This window comes from Phyllostomus discolor, chromosome 4 (genome assembly GCF_004126475.2).
Source record: "Phyllostomus discolor isolate MPI-MPIP mPhyDis1 chromosome 4, mPhyDis1.pri.v3, whole genome shotgun sequence".
Lineage (NCBI taxonomy): Eukaryota > Metazoa > Chordata > Mammalia > Chiroptera > Phyllostomidae > Phyllostomus > Phyllostomus discolor.
In genome coordinates, this window is record NC_040906.2 from 5,360,243 (window position 1) to 5,378,489 (window position 18,247).

An 18,247-nucleotide genomic window follows, 5' to 3' on the forward strand; every position below is an offset into this window, starting at 1 on the left:
ATAATTTACATCTATTGTCCTTAACAAAGTCAAACCCAGGAAATAAGCAAAGCTTATTCAAAAAGTGTCTGAACCACCTACACAGACTCCATTTCCCTCGGATCATCAAAGGGACTTTGATCAAGGACTCAGCTCTTTGGGTTCAGGCATTTCATGGTGTGTGTGTGGGGAAGGGCATTAGATCCATTTATTTAAAATCCAGGCTGAAGACAAACAAACAAACAAACAAACAAACTCTTGTCCATCTGGAAATTTTAGCATATTTATTTGAAAACCAAGTTCTGTGAAAGAGTACACGAAACAGTCATATATCGTTCTCCTCAGCCGTGGACGTGGAGACAGGTTCTTCAGCCAGCGCGGAGGCAATGGTACATGCAGTGAATAGCAGGTCTCAGCATGAACTTCCTCGAAGGCATTCCCGACGGGAGCCCGGACAACTTTCTTTAGATGAGCAATGAGATCCTGGGGAAGGGGAGAAGGGAAGGGAAGCTAGCGTCATTCTTTCTTTTACAATCATAAAAAAAAAGATTTTATTTATTTATTTTTAGAGAGAGGGGAAGGGAAAGAAAAAGAGAGGGAGAGAAACATCAATGTTTGGTTGCCTCTTGCACACCCCCTACTGGGGATCTGGCCCACAACCCAGGCAAAGTGTCCTGACTGGGAATTGAACCAGTGACCCTTTGGTTCGCGGACCTTGCTCAATCCACTGAGCTACAGCAGCCAGGACTAAAATCATTTTTTTCTTTTAAACTATTAGCTGTTGAAGTCTAAAACTAGGCCCTAACCCTGCCTATCTGGTTCTAATATGCCAGTTTCTGCTAAGATGGACTCCAGTTTCCCAACTTCCATTGTACTGAGTATTTTATCCTTTTGAAAATTAACAAGAATCTAACTTAAACTTCTAAGCCATCTTGTAGTAACTGCCTTGAAAGACTTCACCAGGGGCTGGCTCTCAGTCAGGTGCTGTGACAGGCTGGAGGGGCTGGTGGGAGTCAGTTCCGCGGGGACTGAGGGCTCGAGGTGTCAGTACTGCCATGTGCTGGCTGGGGAAGCTTAGGGAGCCACCAAGGTTTCCCGAAAAGAGAAATTCTCTGAAAGGGAATTTGCAAGAGCAAGTTTAAGAGCAAGGAAGTTCGTATAAATCATCCTCGCTCTAAGGTCCAAACGGTCTCTCAGAGGCTTGTTTCCTACTGTAATGGCAGGGTTTCTGCATATATATATTATATGGCATTCCTATCAAGGCTTTCATTAATTGCTAGTCAGTGTATATCATTTCTTATGGTGCTAGATTTGCAACTGTACATTTAAATATATTTTTCTTTTGTAATAAATACTGTTCTTACTTTCTTCATTTGTCTTACAATGTACTGATACTGGGGTGGGATTAGGGAGCCTTGATTATACATTTTATTTATTTTAAATACTTGAAGAATTTATTTATTTTTTAGAGAGAGGAGAAGGAAGAGAGAAAAGTGTCAGAGGAAGATCGTTCAGCCGCCTCTCACACACCCCCAGCTGGGGACTGGCCTGCAAGCCAGGCATGCGCTCTAACCAGGAACTGAACCAGCATCCGTTCAGTTCCCAGATGGTGCCCAACCCACTGAGCCAAACCAGTCAGGGCTGATTATACATTTTATATGCACCTTCAAATATGTGATGACCATTCAAAAAATGGGGGGAATATGAATGACAATTTTTCAAATTAAATTATTCCATCTGAGGACCATCCCTTTCAACACTGTTACAACCCTGGCATAATAATAATCTTTTTCAACTGGACAAGGCTTTTATAGTCTAATTGACTCCAAAGCATCCATAGGCCCTGTCTCTTATACACATCAGATGTTCCATAGTTTCGCTGAATAAATGAATGTTAAGGCTTTTGGTGCCAAGAGTGCTGCCAAAGGAGAGGGAGAGGAGTCCGCGGGGAGTCCGGGTCTGTGCTAGTCTGCGGACCAGCGCTGGCCCACGAACAGTAACTAATCTACAAGGGGCTTACATCTGAATGTAAAGCAACTCCATCGCTGAGCAAACCTGCAGTTTAGCAGACTTCTTTTGGGGTGGGCAGGAAGCAAGGCCTTTTTCATAAAAGAAGCACTAAGCAGATTTACATTCTGAGGCAAGCTCTCTACCTCTCCACGGACCTATAAAAACAGTCTGCGGACCGGCTACTTTTAACAGCAACGGTAGTTCACTACAGGGTAGAATCAAAATAGAAAGAAAGAGGAATTGGTGGTTACAACTGCAAGAAGAGGTCCAAAAAAGAGGGTGGTTTTAATACTGTTTAGGTAAATAGAGACTAAGCACGAAAGCAAGGGGAAAACTGGGACAATGTCCCTGCATAAAACATTTGTGAAGAACTGACAGAGATTCCCCTTGATGCACAATATTCACACACACCTGTGGTCCTTAATCATCAATATACTCAAACGGTTCTGGGGGTTCAGGCTCTTGCTCCTCCTCTTCGATTTTGGGGCCATGGGCTGCCACAGGTTCCACTAGCTCTTCAATGTCTTCACTGGTGTCCTTCAGAATGATGATGCCTCCGATGGACAGCTGTCAACACAGAGCAGGGGATGAAGAGGCACGAGCTCCACTCACACTCCAGACGGCTGCAGAGTCTAGCGGGCACGTCTGTGAGGCAGCACCGTACAGCTGCCCGCACTGGACCAGGCAAGCCAGGCAACCTGCACAGCTGTGCCTGTGTGATGGCGCACTGCTGACCTAACCGCATGTTCAACTGTGAGAGGAGGCTAACATCTTCCCGACCTAGTGTTTTAGGTGGGTTTGAGGCTTGAATGTCAGTGTACATTACAAAGGACAGAGATAACTGTAATCTACAAGGAGTATTTAACCCAGGGGCTCTAGATGGTAAAGTGGTACTGTTCTATCTGAATAATGTGTCCTAATTTAAGAATAGTATTTCATGACCTGGCTGGTGCGGCTCAGTGGATTCTGTGCCAGCCTGAGAACTAAAAGGTTGCTGGTTTGATTCCCACTCAGAGCACATACCTGGGTTGTGGGCCAGGTCCCCGGTAGGGGGCGTACGGGAGGCAACCACACATTGATGTTTTTCTCCCTCTCTTCCCCTCTAAAAATAAATAAATAAAATCTTTAAAAAATAGTATTTCCCAGGACTAGCCTCAGTCTGACTGCAGGGAGAATGTTTATTGTCCAAATATGGTATTCTAATACCACATCCTAGTACCACACCTTGCTACTCAACCGTGGTCCCGGACCAGCAGCATCTTTATTACTTGGGAGCTTGTTAGAAATGCACAGCCCTGGCTGGTGTGGCTCAGTGGACTGAGTGCTGGCCCATGAACCAAAGGGTTGCCCGCTCTATTCCTGACTGGGGCACATGCCTGGGTTGTGGGCCAGGTCCCCAGTCAGGGGCACTCCAGAGGCACCCACACATTGGTGTTTCCCTCTCTCTCTTTCCCTTCCCCTCTCTAAAAATAAATAAATGGAATCTTTAAAAAAAAAAAGGTGAATAAAACTTGGCCCTATCCTAGATCTATAGAATCCGCATTTTAACAAGATCTCCAGGTGATCTGTATGCACATTAAAGTTTGAGAAGCACACTAGTCTAACAGACACTTTATTATTTATGAGAAAACTATTATTTTGGGCACAAAAGACAATCCACAAATAAAAAGTCAATTTTTCTCCAGCAATTTCCGAATGATAGAGAGAACAACATAAATACAACAGATATCTGAGTGCTTTTCACTGTAATCTACAAAACCTTGTGACGTACAATGAAGAGCTTATCAAGCCTCCTCCCAAACGTATTAGCAGAAGGCAAATCACACAGCGAACTCTGGTGTGCTAATCTCATTCTACTTGCTTGCCTGTGTGAGAGGAAATGGAAAGCTGCTCTCTGTAATTAAATCAGTCAGCAGTGGGAAAGCACATCTGGAAAAACACATTTCTACCAAAGCACATCACTAGGAAGAAGAGGAAACACAAGAACATTAGTTAAATGGTTCACATATGTATAAGCATCTCTGCAGTTCAACCTAATCTGATTTTTAGCTTATCAGAGCTCTCCCCTGCCACGCTATACAACTGGTGTGCCTTCGTGAGCTTCTAAACTGTTTTCCTTTTCTCAACACACACACACACACACACACACACACACACACACATCAGGGCACATTAATCTAGAACTTTTGCCCTTAAAAAGTTTGCCTTTTTTTGAAGAGGAGCCATTTCATGAATGGACCTTACCTTTACTACCAGCAGTCATCCAAGAACAGTCAGGGTACACGGCCACTGTCCTAATACTCCATGGCCTAAAAGTTTACTCAAATCTTCTAAAGGACCAAATGGAAATTAATGTTTTACTAAACAGAAGAAAATCCCCATGCTCACAAAGGATGTCCTACAGTTTAGACACATGGCTCCCAGTTATAACTGTACTATTTCATGCTTAAGTTAAATGAAATAACCCAATTCAAATCCTGCAATATAATCACCACATGAAAAGAACTTTTCATAGCTACATGGTTTAGGCTAGTAACAAATTCTCTTAAATATTCTTTTATCTCTCTCTTTTTGGGAACACATCATCCCATTCTGTGAATGTTCGTATGCCTTACAGTATTCCATAGGTCTGAGGTTCTGTTCAATTTCCTTCACCCTTTTTGGAGGTTGCTCCTTAACTGACCTACCTTCAAGTTTGCTCAACTCTGCTTACAAGTAACTGAACTCCAGTGAATTCCGCTCCCCACCATTCCCCCTGTCCCACCCATCTCCACCTCCCACACTCAATCCTAACCCCCCACTGGCTTTGTCGATGGGTCCTTTATACATGTTCCTTGATGACTCTTTTTCTTTCCCCTGTTACACCAAGAAATTTGAAAACCTGGGTGAAATGGACAAATTTCTAGAAAAATATAATTTCCCAAAACCGAATGAAGAAGCAGCATAAAGCCTGAATAGACCAGTAACTGCTGATGAAATTGAAGCAGTAATAAAAAAAACTCCTGGCACACAAAAGCCCTGGATTGTACGGTTTCATAGAAGAATTTTACAAAACATTTAAGGAAGAGCTAACCGCTATCCCTCTCAGACTAGTCCAAAAAATCCAAGAGGGAAATTCCCAAACTCTTTTTATGAGGCCAGCACCATCCTAGTCCCCAAACAAGATCCCCAAGACACAAGAAAGAAAACTACAGGCCAATATCACTGATGAACATAGATGCTAAAATCCTCAACAAAATATTGGCAAACCACATCTAGCAATACACGTGATATACCAAAAAGATGATACACTAAGATCAAGTGAGATTCATCCCAGGGATGCACGGATGGTACAATATTCACAAATCAATAAATGTAGTACATCATATAAACTAAAGGAAGACAAAATCACATGATCATATCAACAGATGTAGAAAAACATTTAATAAGGTACAGCACCCATTTATGATAAAAACACTCAGCAAAGTGGAAGGAGAGGGAGCATACCTCAACACAATGAAGGCCATATATGAAAGGCCTACAGCTGACATCATACTCAATGGGCAAAACCTAAAAGCTTTCCCACTGAGATGAGGAACAAGACAAGGATGTCTGCCTTCACCACTCCTATTCAACATACTATTGCAAGTCCTAGCCACAGTGATCAGACAAGAAAAAGAAATAAAAGGCATCCAAATTGGAAAGGAGGAAGCAAAACTGTCACTGTTTGCAGATGACATGATAGTGTACATAGAAATCCCTATTGATTCCACCAAATAACGACTCAACCTAATAAGTGAATCTGGCAAAACAGTGGGATACAAAGTCAATATTCAGAAACTGAAGGCGTTTCTGATAACCACAATTTATTGAGACATCATTCTCATACTTTCCTTTGGTTTTATATACATTGTTCCTTTAGTTCTTAAATAGCTGATTTAGTCTGCCTATTAATTCTAGGTTTCCTCAGAGACAGTTTCTATTATTTTCTTCTCTGTGTATGAGGTATATTTTGTTTCTTTGACTCTGTCTTGTAAGTTTTTGATGAAAACAGAACATTTGAATAATGTAACGTGGCAACTCTAGAAATCAGATCCCGCCCTATCTCTAGGGTATGTTGTCTGCTTTGTGACTTTTCTGAACTGCTTCTACAAAGTCTGTATTTTTGTCATATGGGATCACTAAAGTCTCCACTTAGTTGCTCAGTGGTTGCACAGGGATTTTGTTAAACACCTGGAACCAATAAGTCTCCCAGCCTTTGCCGAGGGGATGTATGTGTTGCGGCAAAACTCAACAATCAAGCAGGCGACTGGCAACTCTTCCTTAGCCTTCATTTTTTGCGTGCACAGAGGCAGTCTTTTGACTCACAAATGAACAAGCTACCCGTTCAGTTCCTTGTCCCGTTGCAACTTCCTCTGACTTACTTTGAGCAAAGGCTCAACGATCATTTAATTTCTAACAAAGACATTCTAGTTTCCTCTTATGGCTTCACAACATTAAGTATGTACACTTTGCTGTCTTTTTTTTTTTTTTAAAGATTTTATTTATTTATTTTTAGGGAGAGGGGAAAGGAGGGAGAAAGGGAGAGAACATCATTCAGTTGCCCTTCACATGCCCCCAAACATACCTGGCCTACAACCTAGGCACGTGCCCTGACCGGGAATTGAACTGGAGACACTGAGCCACACTGATCAGGGTTACTTTGCTATCTTTAATTCTTTATAATTATTGAAAACACTGGGTGTTGTATACTACTATATCTGTTCTGGATATATGTATGTATATGTATATGATCTCCCACTTCACTGTCAAGAGCAGTTTCTTGATGCTGTTTTAATACACTCTCTGTAAACATGCCCCTTAGATGAACTGGGCTGCAGATTAGACAGTGACTACATTTAAGATGTCCAATGGAGGTACTATCAATTCATTCATTCAGCACTACAGACCAAGTGGTGTTAGGTGCTAGTAAAGCAGGATTAGTAGGAGGTGAGAGGAGATTTCCAAGCTATTCTCTTCCCCTTGGACTGACTGCCTGCTTCTTAAAGATGTCCTGTGACTTGTCACCACCACCAAGTAATATTTACTGAGGATTGGCTATGTGCCAGACATTGTTTTAGGTGTTTTACCTATAACAATCTATTTAATCTTTACAACATTTGCAGGAGTAGGTAGTATCACCACCCCAGTTTTACAGATGAGGAAAGTGAAACACAAAGAAATTAAACAACTTGTCCTGGGCATATAGTTAAGAAATGGCAGAGCAGAATACAGACTCAGTTCGGCCCAGTTCCAGTTCCTCACCACTAAATACAGCTATTTTCCATCCCTGCCCTTGTCTCTTCCAGTTGGTGGTAGAGTCAGGTAAGAAAGACCCTGGCTCAGAACTCTACATAAGGGTTGCCTTCTACTTACCACCATCAGGGACAACCTTCAAGATGGGTTTACTTTTCTATAAGGAACTAGAAATCTCATCTATGACATTTATGCCCAGGATTTAAATGTATTAAATGTGCCTGCTCATGGCTCTCTAGTTTTCTGGATGTAAGAACCAGGAAAATAAGACGTTATCATGCTGAAATCTCTGATCATTTGTTTCTAACATAAAACATTCTGCCTTAGAATCAATTAAATGGAAGGACAGTCCTTTTATAATTATAAAACTCAATGCTCTAAGTGCTCATGTATTAACTGTATTACCTTTTCCAATCTCTGCCACTTTCCTATGAGTTAGGGATGATAATTTTTACCTTAAAGCAGAGGAAATTGAGGCAGAGGGCTTTAGTATATGACCTAAGGTCACATAGGCTGTAAGTGGTAGAATCAGAATTCAAATTCAGGATGTCTGGCTCTACAGCCTATGCTCCTAATCACTGTCTTGTATTAGGAACTTCCATGGTGTAAGCCTCTGGTAGATGAAGGACATTTACAGGGTCACACAAAGAACTATCTACATGGCACGGAAGGAAATGTTCTCTCTTTCACTAAGAAATTTATTAGGCTAAAGAGCTTTTCCCAATGCTTTAGAGATTTATCCTCTTCTGTCACTATTATATTGTCCTATGGATTAATGTCCCTTGGGTATGTAGCAGCTGAGGGCCATCGGTACTTACTGGTTTGAAAGGCTGGTATCTGCAGGTCTCTGGCATGGTCAGCACCTTCAGCTGGGCAGGCATAACTCGGGCAGGGTTGTCCAATAACTGGAAGTTTGGCTCAGGTTCTTTTTTCTTTTCTTTTTCTTCCTTTTTCTCTGCCTCATCCTAGAAAATATTGAAAAATAGCCCAATACAGGTTCACTTTTGTTCCACATCGCTAAATATTGTTTGACAAATTTACGGAGCAACTTTTAGGTACAAAAGGTAGTTAGGATTAGATATAATAATAGAGGTACAACCAAAGTATATCAGACTTGGGGGAGGGAGAGGGTAACTCTACCTGGGGGTAAGAATGATATTTAACTTGGTTTAAAAGGATGAGAAGGCTTTTATAGGAGCAGAGATCAGCGGAAAAAGGGTCTATTTAATAAATAACATGTTTTAGTTGTCATTTCTTCCAAGAACTCATTCCTGATTTGTACTACGAAATATTCTATTTTCATGAATGGATATAATTTTTAAAGTTTCTTCCAATTAAAATGACATGAGTCTTTATCTTTGAAACAATATAATTATTTAAAGGAAGCCAAGAGTAAGACATAATAATGTTTAAGGAAGAATGTAGACCATACAGAGATAAATCAACTCATATGACCACCAAATTATACCTACCACTTCCATTTTCTCTTCTTCTTTTTTCTCTTTTTCTTTTTCCTTTTTTTTAGCCTTGGCAGTAATAGATAACACCGCTGTGGAAACCTAGAGGAAGTGAAGAGGGTAAATCTTTGTGACCCCTTATCTGCATACAAATGTACAAGTCCAAAAATAACTCAGTCCTACAATACTATCCTTTTCTTGGCAGTAAGTATCACAAAGAACAAAATAATTGAGGAATAAATCATGGCATTTATTCATGTAATTACTACTATGGTCATCAGGAGAAGCTTTACTTCCCAGAGGTTTGTGTCCAACATAATTCTAATTTTTTTGATCTGCAGCTTACCTTGGATGTGGATTTGCTATCATGAATTTCTGGGAGAGATTTGGGTGCTGTACCCTTTATAACTTTACAGGGAAAGCACTGGAAAACATAAATTTCCTTCAGATTTGGCTGTAAAGATACTCTCACTGAAGTAGATACATTGGTAACATATAGTGGGTAAGTGATTAGCCTGGAATTATTCTCTTTGACGGGCCAAACTGAAATCAAAGGTGAAACCAGGGCTGTGAAAGGCTGGGCAGTATTTTTAAACTGACTTTGTTTCGGACCCAAAAGGGAAGGGGCTGAAACATAGCTTATGAAACAAGATGTTGTCATCAAAAGATATTTATCACCCATCACCCTCAAATTAGGTCAATTATATAATTATCCCTATGTACAAAAAAATGTATAGGAAATAATCAACAACTAGCTAATATGGAACATTTTCTTGAGACAAAGAATCATTTTCCTAAACATAAGGTATCATAAGGGGTAATTTTACTGAGAAAACTTCAGGGCAAGTGTGGCTTTCTTTCATTGACAATGTGAGGACACATACCGATGAGTGCCCTCACACACTGTTGGCAGGAGTACACATTGATTATATCCATTTAGGAAGAAGTTCAGTTAATACTTATAAAAAAATAATGTGTATTACTTTTGATCAAGCAATTCCACATCTAAGATCCTAACCTACAGATATACTTGTATAAGTGCACAAATACATGTGTATGAAGACTCCTGTTCCAGTTTCATTTGTAACAGTGATGAATCAGATATAACCTTAAATGCCCACCAGACAGGGAACTGGTACCATAAGTAATGGTGTATACATAAAAATATGGCTTTGCAGTATTGGAAAAAATATGATGTATATATATGAAAGTTTTAAAGAGAAATTGTTTAAGTAAAAACAGTAAGAAGCAAAACAGTAGAAAACAATTCTATTTGTGGTATGAAAAGCATTGATATATACAGAGAAAACATTTGGAAGAAGTCACAAACTGATTCCTGCAACACGGTACTTGAATGACCAGGAAAGAAAAAGCACCTTTCCTTTATCTTCTTGTGCAATGTTAGATTTTACCATAAATATATTACTTTAAAATACAGGAAGAAGTCAGGCGGTTTGGAAGGGTGTGGAGAAGGGGTCTGGTCTGCCACGAGGTCTGGTGTGTAAGGAGGGGCCACGTGGCTGGGAGTGAGAGCATGCTTCGAGGCCTGGTGTAGCAGAGCAGCCTCGCCGGGAAGCCTGCCCGGGGAAGACAGCAGCAGAGCTGAAGGAGCTGTGTGGGGACCTGCCTGGCCACCCAGATCTGCATTTGTGAGAGATGCTTGGAGCAGAGCTGTGAATGGGGATGCTGATCTGTAGACTTCTGCTTTCCTGAAAGATGACTTCCATTAAGATGGTGGCATAGGCAGACATGGTTCGCTTCTTTGCACAATCACAACTAAAATATAGCACCACCATTGCTCAGAATTGCCAGAAATCGAGTTGAATGGGAGTCTCAGAACTACGGAATTAAGGAAACCACATTCATCCAGACTGGTATGACGGGTGCAGATGCAGAACAGGCTGGTCCCACATCCACGTGTGGTAGATAAAAATTCAGGAGGGATGTCTTGGGAGCGAGGAGTCCCAGTCTCACACCAGGTTCTGCAGCCCAGGGTTCCAGTTCCAGGAAGGTTAAGTCCCCACAACTGCTGGCTGCAAAACCCAGCAGGGATTGAGTCCGTGGAAGAATCTGCTCAAGCCCCAAGCAGTTCCTTTTAAAGAACATTCACTTACTCAAGACTCACTCCCTCTGAGCTCTAGCACCAGGGTAGCAGCTTGAAAGGCACCAGTGGTAGACAAGAAGGAACTGAAGTGTCTGGCATCAAGGCGAGCAGAGGCCATTGTCCCTTTTCTGGGCACTCTCCCAACAGAGCACACCCAAGCTGCTTTTCCATATGAATGGCCAGTCTTGGACCATACTTCACAACTTTCTAAATCCTCTCAAACAAGCAGCAGCTGGCTGCAGCCTAGATTCATGGTGAGGCTTTGCCTGGGAATCTCCAAGCCCAGCACAAGTAGCAACCATCTCAGATTGCTTTACAGCTCAGACAGGGTGGCTCCAGGCAGAACACAGGTTGGATCTGACTTTGGCCTGTACCACCTGGGAACCCAAGGCTCAATGCACCCAGTGGACAGATATAGACCATGTCAGAGCACCACCACCCTGCCCCTGCACAGCTGATCCTCCACGGAGGGCAGATGTTAGTGGTAAGTGGTCACAGCCAATCCTGTTGCAGTTTACTAGCTTGGGTAAATCCCTCCATTGACCTGCAGACAGCAACCAAGGTTCAACTATAAGAGGAGGGTGTACGCAGCCCACGTTATGGGCACACCTTGAGCACCAGCTTGGGATATAGGAGAGGCCATGCCACTGGACCCTGCGGGACACCTACTACATTAGGCCACTGTACCAAGACAGGGAGTCATAGCAGCTCTACCTAATACATGGAAACAAACCCAGGGAGGCTGCCAACATGAGGACACAAAGAACATGGCTCAAATGAAAGAACAGATCAAAACTCCAGAAAAAGAGATAAATGAAATGGAGATAAGCAATCTATCAGATGCAGAGTTCAAAACACTAGTTATAAGGATGCTCAAGGAACTTTGTGAGGACCTCAGGAGCATAAAAAAGATCCAGTCAGAAATGAAGGATACATTAATTGAAATAAACAACAATTTACAGAGAAACAACTGTACAGTGGATGAAGATGAGAATCAAATCAATGATATGGAACATAATGAAACACAAAGCAGCCAATCAGAACAAGAAGAAAAAAGAATCCAAAAAAAAATGAGGGTAGTGTAAACAACTTGTGGGACAACTTTAAGCATTCCAACATTCGCTTCACAGGGGTGACAGGAGAAGAGAAAGAGCAAGAAATTGGAAATCTACTTAAAAAAATAATAAAAGAAATGTGCAAGTCTAGGAGGCACAAGAGTCTCAAACAAGATGATGGCAAAGAGGCTCACTCCAAGACATAATATAATTAGAATGCCAAAGGTTAAAGATAAAGAGATGGGAGAGGGTGTGGGGAAATGGGCGAAGAGGTGAGGGGACTAAGAAGTACAAACGGGCAGTTACAGGACAGCCACGGGGATGTAAAGTACAGTGCAGGAAATGGAGTAGCTAAAGAACTTACATGCATGACCCGGGGACATACACAGGGTGTGGGACTGCCTGAGGGAGGAGGGGATACTGGGTGGAGGGGGACAGACAAAGGGGGAAAAATCAGGATGGCTGTAATAGCATAATCAATAACAAATAATTAAAAAAAATAAAAAATATTTAAAAGAAATCCAAGCAAAATACTAAGTAGCCCCTATCTATAAGTACAAATGCTGTTCAAAGGAACAAAGAACCTACCTTTTCCTTTTCTTTTTCTTTTGGTACTTCCAGAGGGGCAGGATATGCAAATGTAGACGGTTTACAGTTTGATTTATACTGAACTTTTGGCATCTGAAGAAATAAAAGAATTTATTTCCTCCATTAAAATAATCAAAATCAAGATTTAAGCATCACAGTCTCTTAACAAGTATACAGATGCAAAGAGCTCCAGGCTGGATGTTCGATTACAGTGCTATTCAATTGTCATCAATTCTCCCCTTAGAGACATGTTTTCTTTCAGGGATTAGTTCTGAGGTGCTTTGCAGAACTCCCTGTAGGTCCCTATACTTTCCTGAAGCTCCGTGCCTTTGAACCGGCATCCCTTTATCTCGTCTTCACTGACCGTGCGCCCTGCTCGGTGGGGTAGGCCCCACTCATGGTGTGTGCATCAGATCAACAATTACTCCTTGTAAAGTGTTATGTGATTATCTAGTCTGCACACCGAACCTCCACATCCCTTCCTTGTACCACCAACAACCTATATTAGTGCATATACAGTTTCCACACCATATGATCACACCTTACAAGAGTCTAACATGAGCCTAATGGAAAAGTCAGCTTCATATCACTTATTTGACCAGGTTTAAAGTTCTCTTGTCTGAATTTTTCTGTTTATCCAGTTTGCACTGATAATGAATGGTCATGAGCATCATACATACCAGGACAAGAAATCTTGTCTTTCCACCCCACTTTCATTGTAAACAATGTAAACACAGGTGATAAAGTTGTGGGCCAGAGGAAAAAGTCCCTAAAGACTCTACTAGATGTTTAACCATATTGTTAAAGGTTAGGGATTGGGAAACCAAAAGATTCTTGTTTTGAGAGTTAAACCGCTCAATATTCATACATGTGAATACTTTAATGCCAAAACACTTAAAGGATAATTTGCTGGACAGTTATACTAGAAAAAAAAATCAATAAAATAATCTTTATCAGCCATTTTTTTTTTGCCTAAAAATTTTCCACTCTGAAAACTTAATAGAACATTTTAACAACAGTGATGACCAGATTTAAGAGTTATTTAAAGGTCAAAAAGGCCTATGAGAGGATGGGAGAGCAAGACGGTGATGGAGGAGCCATAGGACTGAGGAAGACCTAAGTACAGACAAGCCCCATATTAAAAAAAAAAAAAAAAAAAAAGGGATGGCCTTGATTTAAGCCACTAGGTTCCACCAGATTTCCTGGTCCTCACTGTTGGCCTTGCTTTCTGCCACAATCAAAGGGACATCCTCCTATTTTGATTTCCCTTCAGTAATAATCCTTTCCCCCATCAAATACCCTAGCATCAAATATCTCTGAAACATGTCCTTGTTTCAAACCTTCATTCCTTATCTAGTTTTGGTCTCTTTCTTCCTTGCCCAGATTGTTGCAACAGCATTGTAACAGATTTCCACTATACCAAAATGATGTTTCTAGAATGCAAACCCCATCATATTATTTACCTACATGAAATCCTTCGGCAGCTCCCAAAGCCTTTTCATACTTGATATTTTGCCCCTTCTCTTACCATTTCCTCTCAATTGGTTTACTAAGGTTACGAAGTTATTAAGACGACTCAAGTTTTAAAACTTCCACTCACTAAGGTGATAACTCAGTTTGAAGGGGAAATACTTTATTGATGGAATGCTAACTCATTTTTAAAATTTCATGAAAATACTCGAGTGGATGGTGAACGGAATACGGCGAGGAAGATACACTATAAAACAGAGGTCTTAGAAGCATACCTTTAAGTCCTTGTTAAGGCCAATGACGCAGGTGGGGGTATAAGCCAATGACAGGAAGTGTGAAAGAGGAAACCAGAACCAGAACTGGGTAAAGACAAGGACGCCAACCACAGAAGGCATATGGGTGTGCCCGGTTCTGGACTGCAAGGAGATTGTGACATTATGACCACCTGCAGAAAAAGAGAGAAACCATGAACATGAATCCAACAGGGAAATAATAATAAAGATTTTTAAGTACTGCACAAGGGAAGCATATGGTGATTATTTGAAGAGTACAGTTCATAAAATATAATATAGAATTACTGGAATTAGTTAGCCATTGAGCTATTCAGGGTCTCCAAAACTGGAAGTGCTGTATTTTAACTGAACTCAGGGTAAATCTAGATCTTTCTATAGAGGGAGGCATTTTTCAAAAACTAAGCTTGAAGGGTATCAAAACTGCATATGCTAAATTAAGTATTAATTTGTATTATACCTTGGCTATTAATGTACTAATAAAAAGTAGAGACCCTGGCCAAGTAGCTTAGTTGGCTGGAGCATTGTCCTGATGCGCCAAGGCCGTGGATCCAATCCCTGTTGGGGCATGTACAGGAAGCAGCCAATGAATGCATAAATGGGTGGGACAACAAATCAATGTTTCTCTCTCTCTCTAAAACCAGTAACTAAGAGTTTTAAAACAATTTTAAAAAGTAAAATTTTAACACACATCATATTTACAAGCAACAGCAAAGAAGCAAGCAGTAGATACTGTTTGCTTAATTATTACTTTTCCTGCTTTAGTCACATCTAAATGCAGGCAGCTCCAATATTAACTAGCTTTGTGATGCTGGACAAAATCACTTTCCCTATTTTTTTAAATTTGTTGATTTTAGAGAGAGAAAAAGGAAGTGGGGAGGGAAAGCAAGTGGGGGGGGAGGGAAGGAGGGAGAGAGAGAGAGAGAGAGAAACAACGCTGCTTTGTTGTTTCACTTTTTTATGTAGGTATTCATCAGTGGTTTGTTGCATGTGCCCTGACTGAGGATCGAACCTGAAACCTACTCTAACCTGAAACCCACTGAGCTACCTGGCCAGGGCCCATTTTCTCTCTAAAAGTCTTTTTCTCCATTGACAAAATGAGGGTTTGAACTCGAGTACTGGAATTATAGCATTACCAGTAACCAAATAAATTTTAAATTTCTCATTCTCGATTCAATTGAGAAAAAAAAATTTTTTTTAAAGAAAGCAGAATACCTAAAAATTCTAATTCTAGTTAATCAGAAGTTTGGGCTGTAGAGATGGTATGCGGCTTGGAACCTGACCTGTTCAGCTACTCACTGCCGTGTCCTCTAGACCATCCCCTGAAGGAGTCAAAGAAAGTTTGAAAGCTAGTGAACAAGAGCTAAGGTCCAAGCATCAGCTAGATAGCTGGATCCTTATTGCGCTCTGTAACACTGAGATTCTGGGAAGCTATTAGGGGTTGCAAATGGGAACGCCTTTAGGAACCAGTCAGATAAACAAACGACAAAACCTGGGCTGGAAGAAGTTAGGACTGAAGCAAAATGGCAAGTTCAGGTCCTATCTAAAGAGGCCATGTTACTGGGGGTATAAATCTAGGGTCACCAGGTAGTTTTTTCTCTTTTTGAATAAATTTGAACCTGGATTTTTATCCAAAATTTTGCAAACTCTGCCAGGCAGACAAAACAAAATGTGTTTAAGTCAGATTTGGCCCATGGGCTGCTATGTTATAGTTTCTGGTCTTTCTGGTAACATTGTTAATGCTGAATCCCAGAACTCTGAGATACAAACCTTTTAGTTCATATAATATAGCCTATAAAAATGGGACTTGTCACCCTGGCTGGTGTGGCTCATTGCCCGCCTGGGAAACAAAAGGTCACTGGTTCGATTCCCAGTCAGAGTATCTTGTTGGGTTGTGGGATGGGTCCCCAGTCGATGTTTCTCTCCCTGTATTTCTTCCTCCCTTCCCCTCTTTCTAAAAATAAATAAAGACTTTTTTTTAAAGGGACTTGTCTGTGCCTAATCACCATCCTAATTTGAATTCTAACTCTGGATCCTGTGGCCCACATTTTACTTCTCTTAATCTCAGTATCTCACAGGTACCTTCACTGTTTGCTTGGAGTCAGGAAGTGAGTACTAACTTTGCTAAACCAAACAGCATTTAAAGTTTTTATAAGAGTCAGGGTTCTTCTCTACAACCAGATAATCTAGATTTTCTTAATACTCTACCACAGATATTTAAGATTTTATCTGGGAAAAAAATCAGGTATACTTTAATTTTGTTTTCCAACAGGAATGATTTATGTACATTTATTGTTTGCTGTACTCTTCCCTACTCTAACCACCAAATTCACCAAATGCTTACTATAACCTGAGAATTTTGAACAAATTACTGGAAAAAAAACTCCCAAGGAGCCTCCAGTCCAGAGAAAAAGATGGAGCTTGGATAATTAAAACAAGGCATACAAGCACTGTGAAAGAGGTACTAAACCTGCGCGCTACCGGGAACGCAGAGCTGAGCACGGCACCTACTGACGGCGGGGTGAGGACCGGGTGCAAGGAGGGAGGAAAGGCTCTGTAGGGAATGTGATATTTGATCCAACTTTTGAAACTAAATTTCATTTTCTTTGGATTCAGAATCGAAACTAGCTTCTTGTTCTAACATCCTGAGATTTACTATAAAAGGGAAAGTTTATCCTATTAATAGTGTTTACACAGTTCTAGGAACTTCAGTTGTAAACCTTAATTTTGTTTTTCTTCCTGAAGAGACCAAATCAATGAGTGAGTTCTAGTAACTTCACTCATACCTTTGGAGTCGTCCTCCCCAGACCTCCTCTATTACCACTAACTCCCGAGAGACAGACTGCAGAACACAAATTCTTCTAATGCTGCTGCAGCGCAGTTTGGCAACATAGAACAGGGTAGGAACAAAGTAAAAAGGGATAAGAGAATAGTTTTATGCGCATAATAGCAAATGCGACAGTACAGGCTTTCATGTATTAAACACTAAAATACCAAAGGCAAAAACCATCATAAGTACAAAGAGAAATAGAGCAGAAGCATCACACTTGATTTGCTCATGTCAAATCAAACAGACAGAAAAAAGTGGCAGGAGAGGGACTGAAAAGGAGGAGAAAACAGAGAGAACTTCTAGTAAAGACAGCAGAATAAAGCTAATACATAGAATTATCCTCCTCCAACTCCTACAGAACCTAATACAGCAAAAACCTGCAAACACTGTAGTTTACTAAATGAACAAGTATAGAGCTGTAGTCTAAAACCACAAACTTCAAAAAGTGGCAGCTAGGAGAAAAAAAAAAGGTTGTGGAATAGTGAAATGTGACTCCTAAATCTTATTTAAAAACCGATTATCAAAAGTAGCCAATCTGAAAAGGCTATATACTGTATAATTCCAGTTATATAACATTTTGGAAAAGGAGAAACTAAAGCTGTAGAGATAGTAAAAAGATGGCAGTTGCCAGGGGACTGCGGGGAATCGGGGGAAGGGATGAAGAAGTGGAGCACAGAGACTTTTTAGGGCAGTGAAACTATTCTGTACGATGCTGTCATGGTGGATACATGTTGTTATGCATTTGTCAAAACCCACAGAGAGTGAAGGATAAAATTCAGCCAATTAAGTGTGAAGCCTTCGTACAGATACCCAGGAAAAAGCAGCAGCAATTAAAAATCATGGTGAGTACTGAATCCATTTAAATATAAAACTAGGCCTAAACTGTGAGACCTGTATGATTTCACAAGAGAATGTAAATATTACACACCATGTAAACACAATAAAAATATTGGAAGGTGATGAAGAGTGAGGAGGGAGAAGTAATGGCCTGTCAATGTCTGTGTTGTTTTTACATGGGAGACAATTGATACCATCAAAAACTGAAATGGTTACCTCTATCTAAATATCCATGAGATATTATTTTCCTTATTTAAATTCAGCTGCATGAAATTGTCTTTAAATTAAAAAAGAGAAAAACAAATTGTAGTTAACACTAAAATTTAAGCAGAAAACTCTCAACTTCTTGAAAA

General features: G+C 40.6%; 1 protein-coding gene across 1 annotated transcript in view; it reads right to left on the reverse strand.

The window, feature by feature from the left end:
- Nucleotides 1-235: 235 nt before the first annotated feature.
- Nucleotides 236-18,247, reverse strand: part of PSMD1 (proteasome 26S subunit, non-ATPase 1) — a 93,296-nt gene continuing 75,284 nt past the window's right edge. Inside the window, exons 20-25 of the mRNA XM_028508645.2 lie at nt 14,213-14,382; nt 12,468-12,560; nt 8,736-8,822; nt 8,082-8,228; nt 2,401-2,556; nt 236-462 (exon numbers count right to left, since the gene is read on the reverse strand). Of these exons, the coding sequence (XP_028364446.1) occupies nt 2,410-2,556; nt 8,082-8,228; nt 8,736-8,822; nt 12,468-12,560; nt 14,213-14,382 (644 nt within the window). The 3' untranslated portion in view covers nt 236-462; nt 2,401-2,409. The remainder of the gene's footprint in view (nt 463-2,400; nt 2,557-8,081; nt 8,229-8,735; nt 8,823-12,467; nt 12,561-14,212; nt 14,383-18,247) is intronic.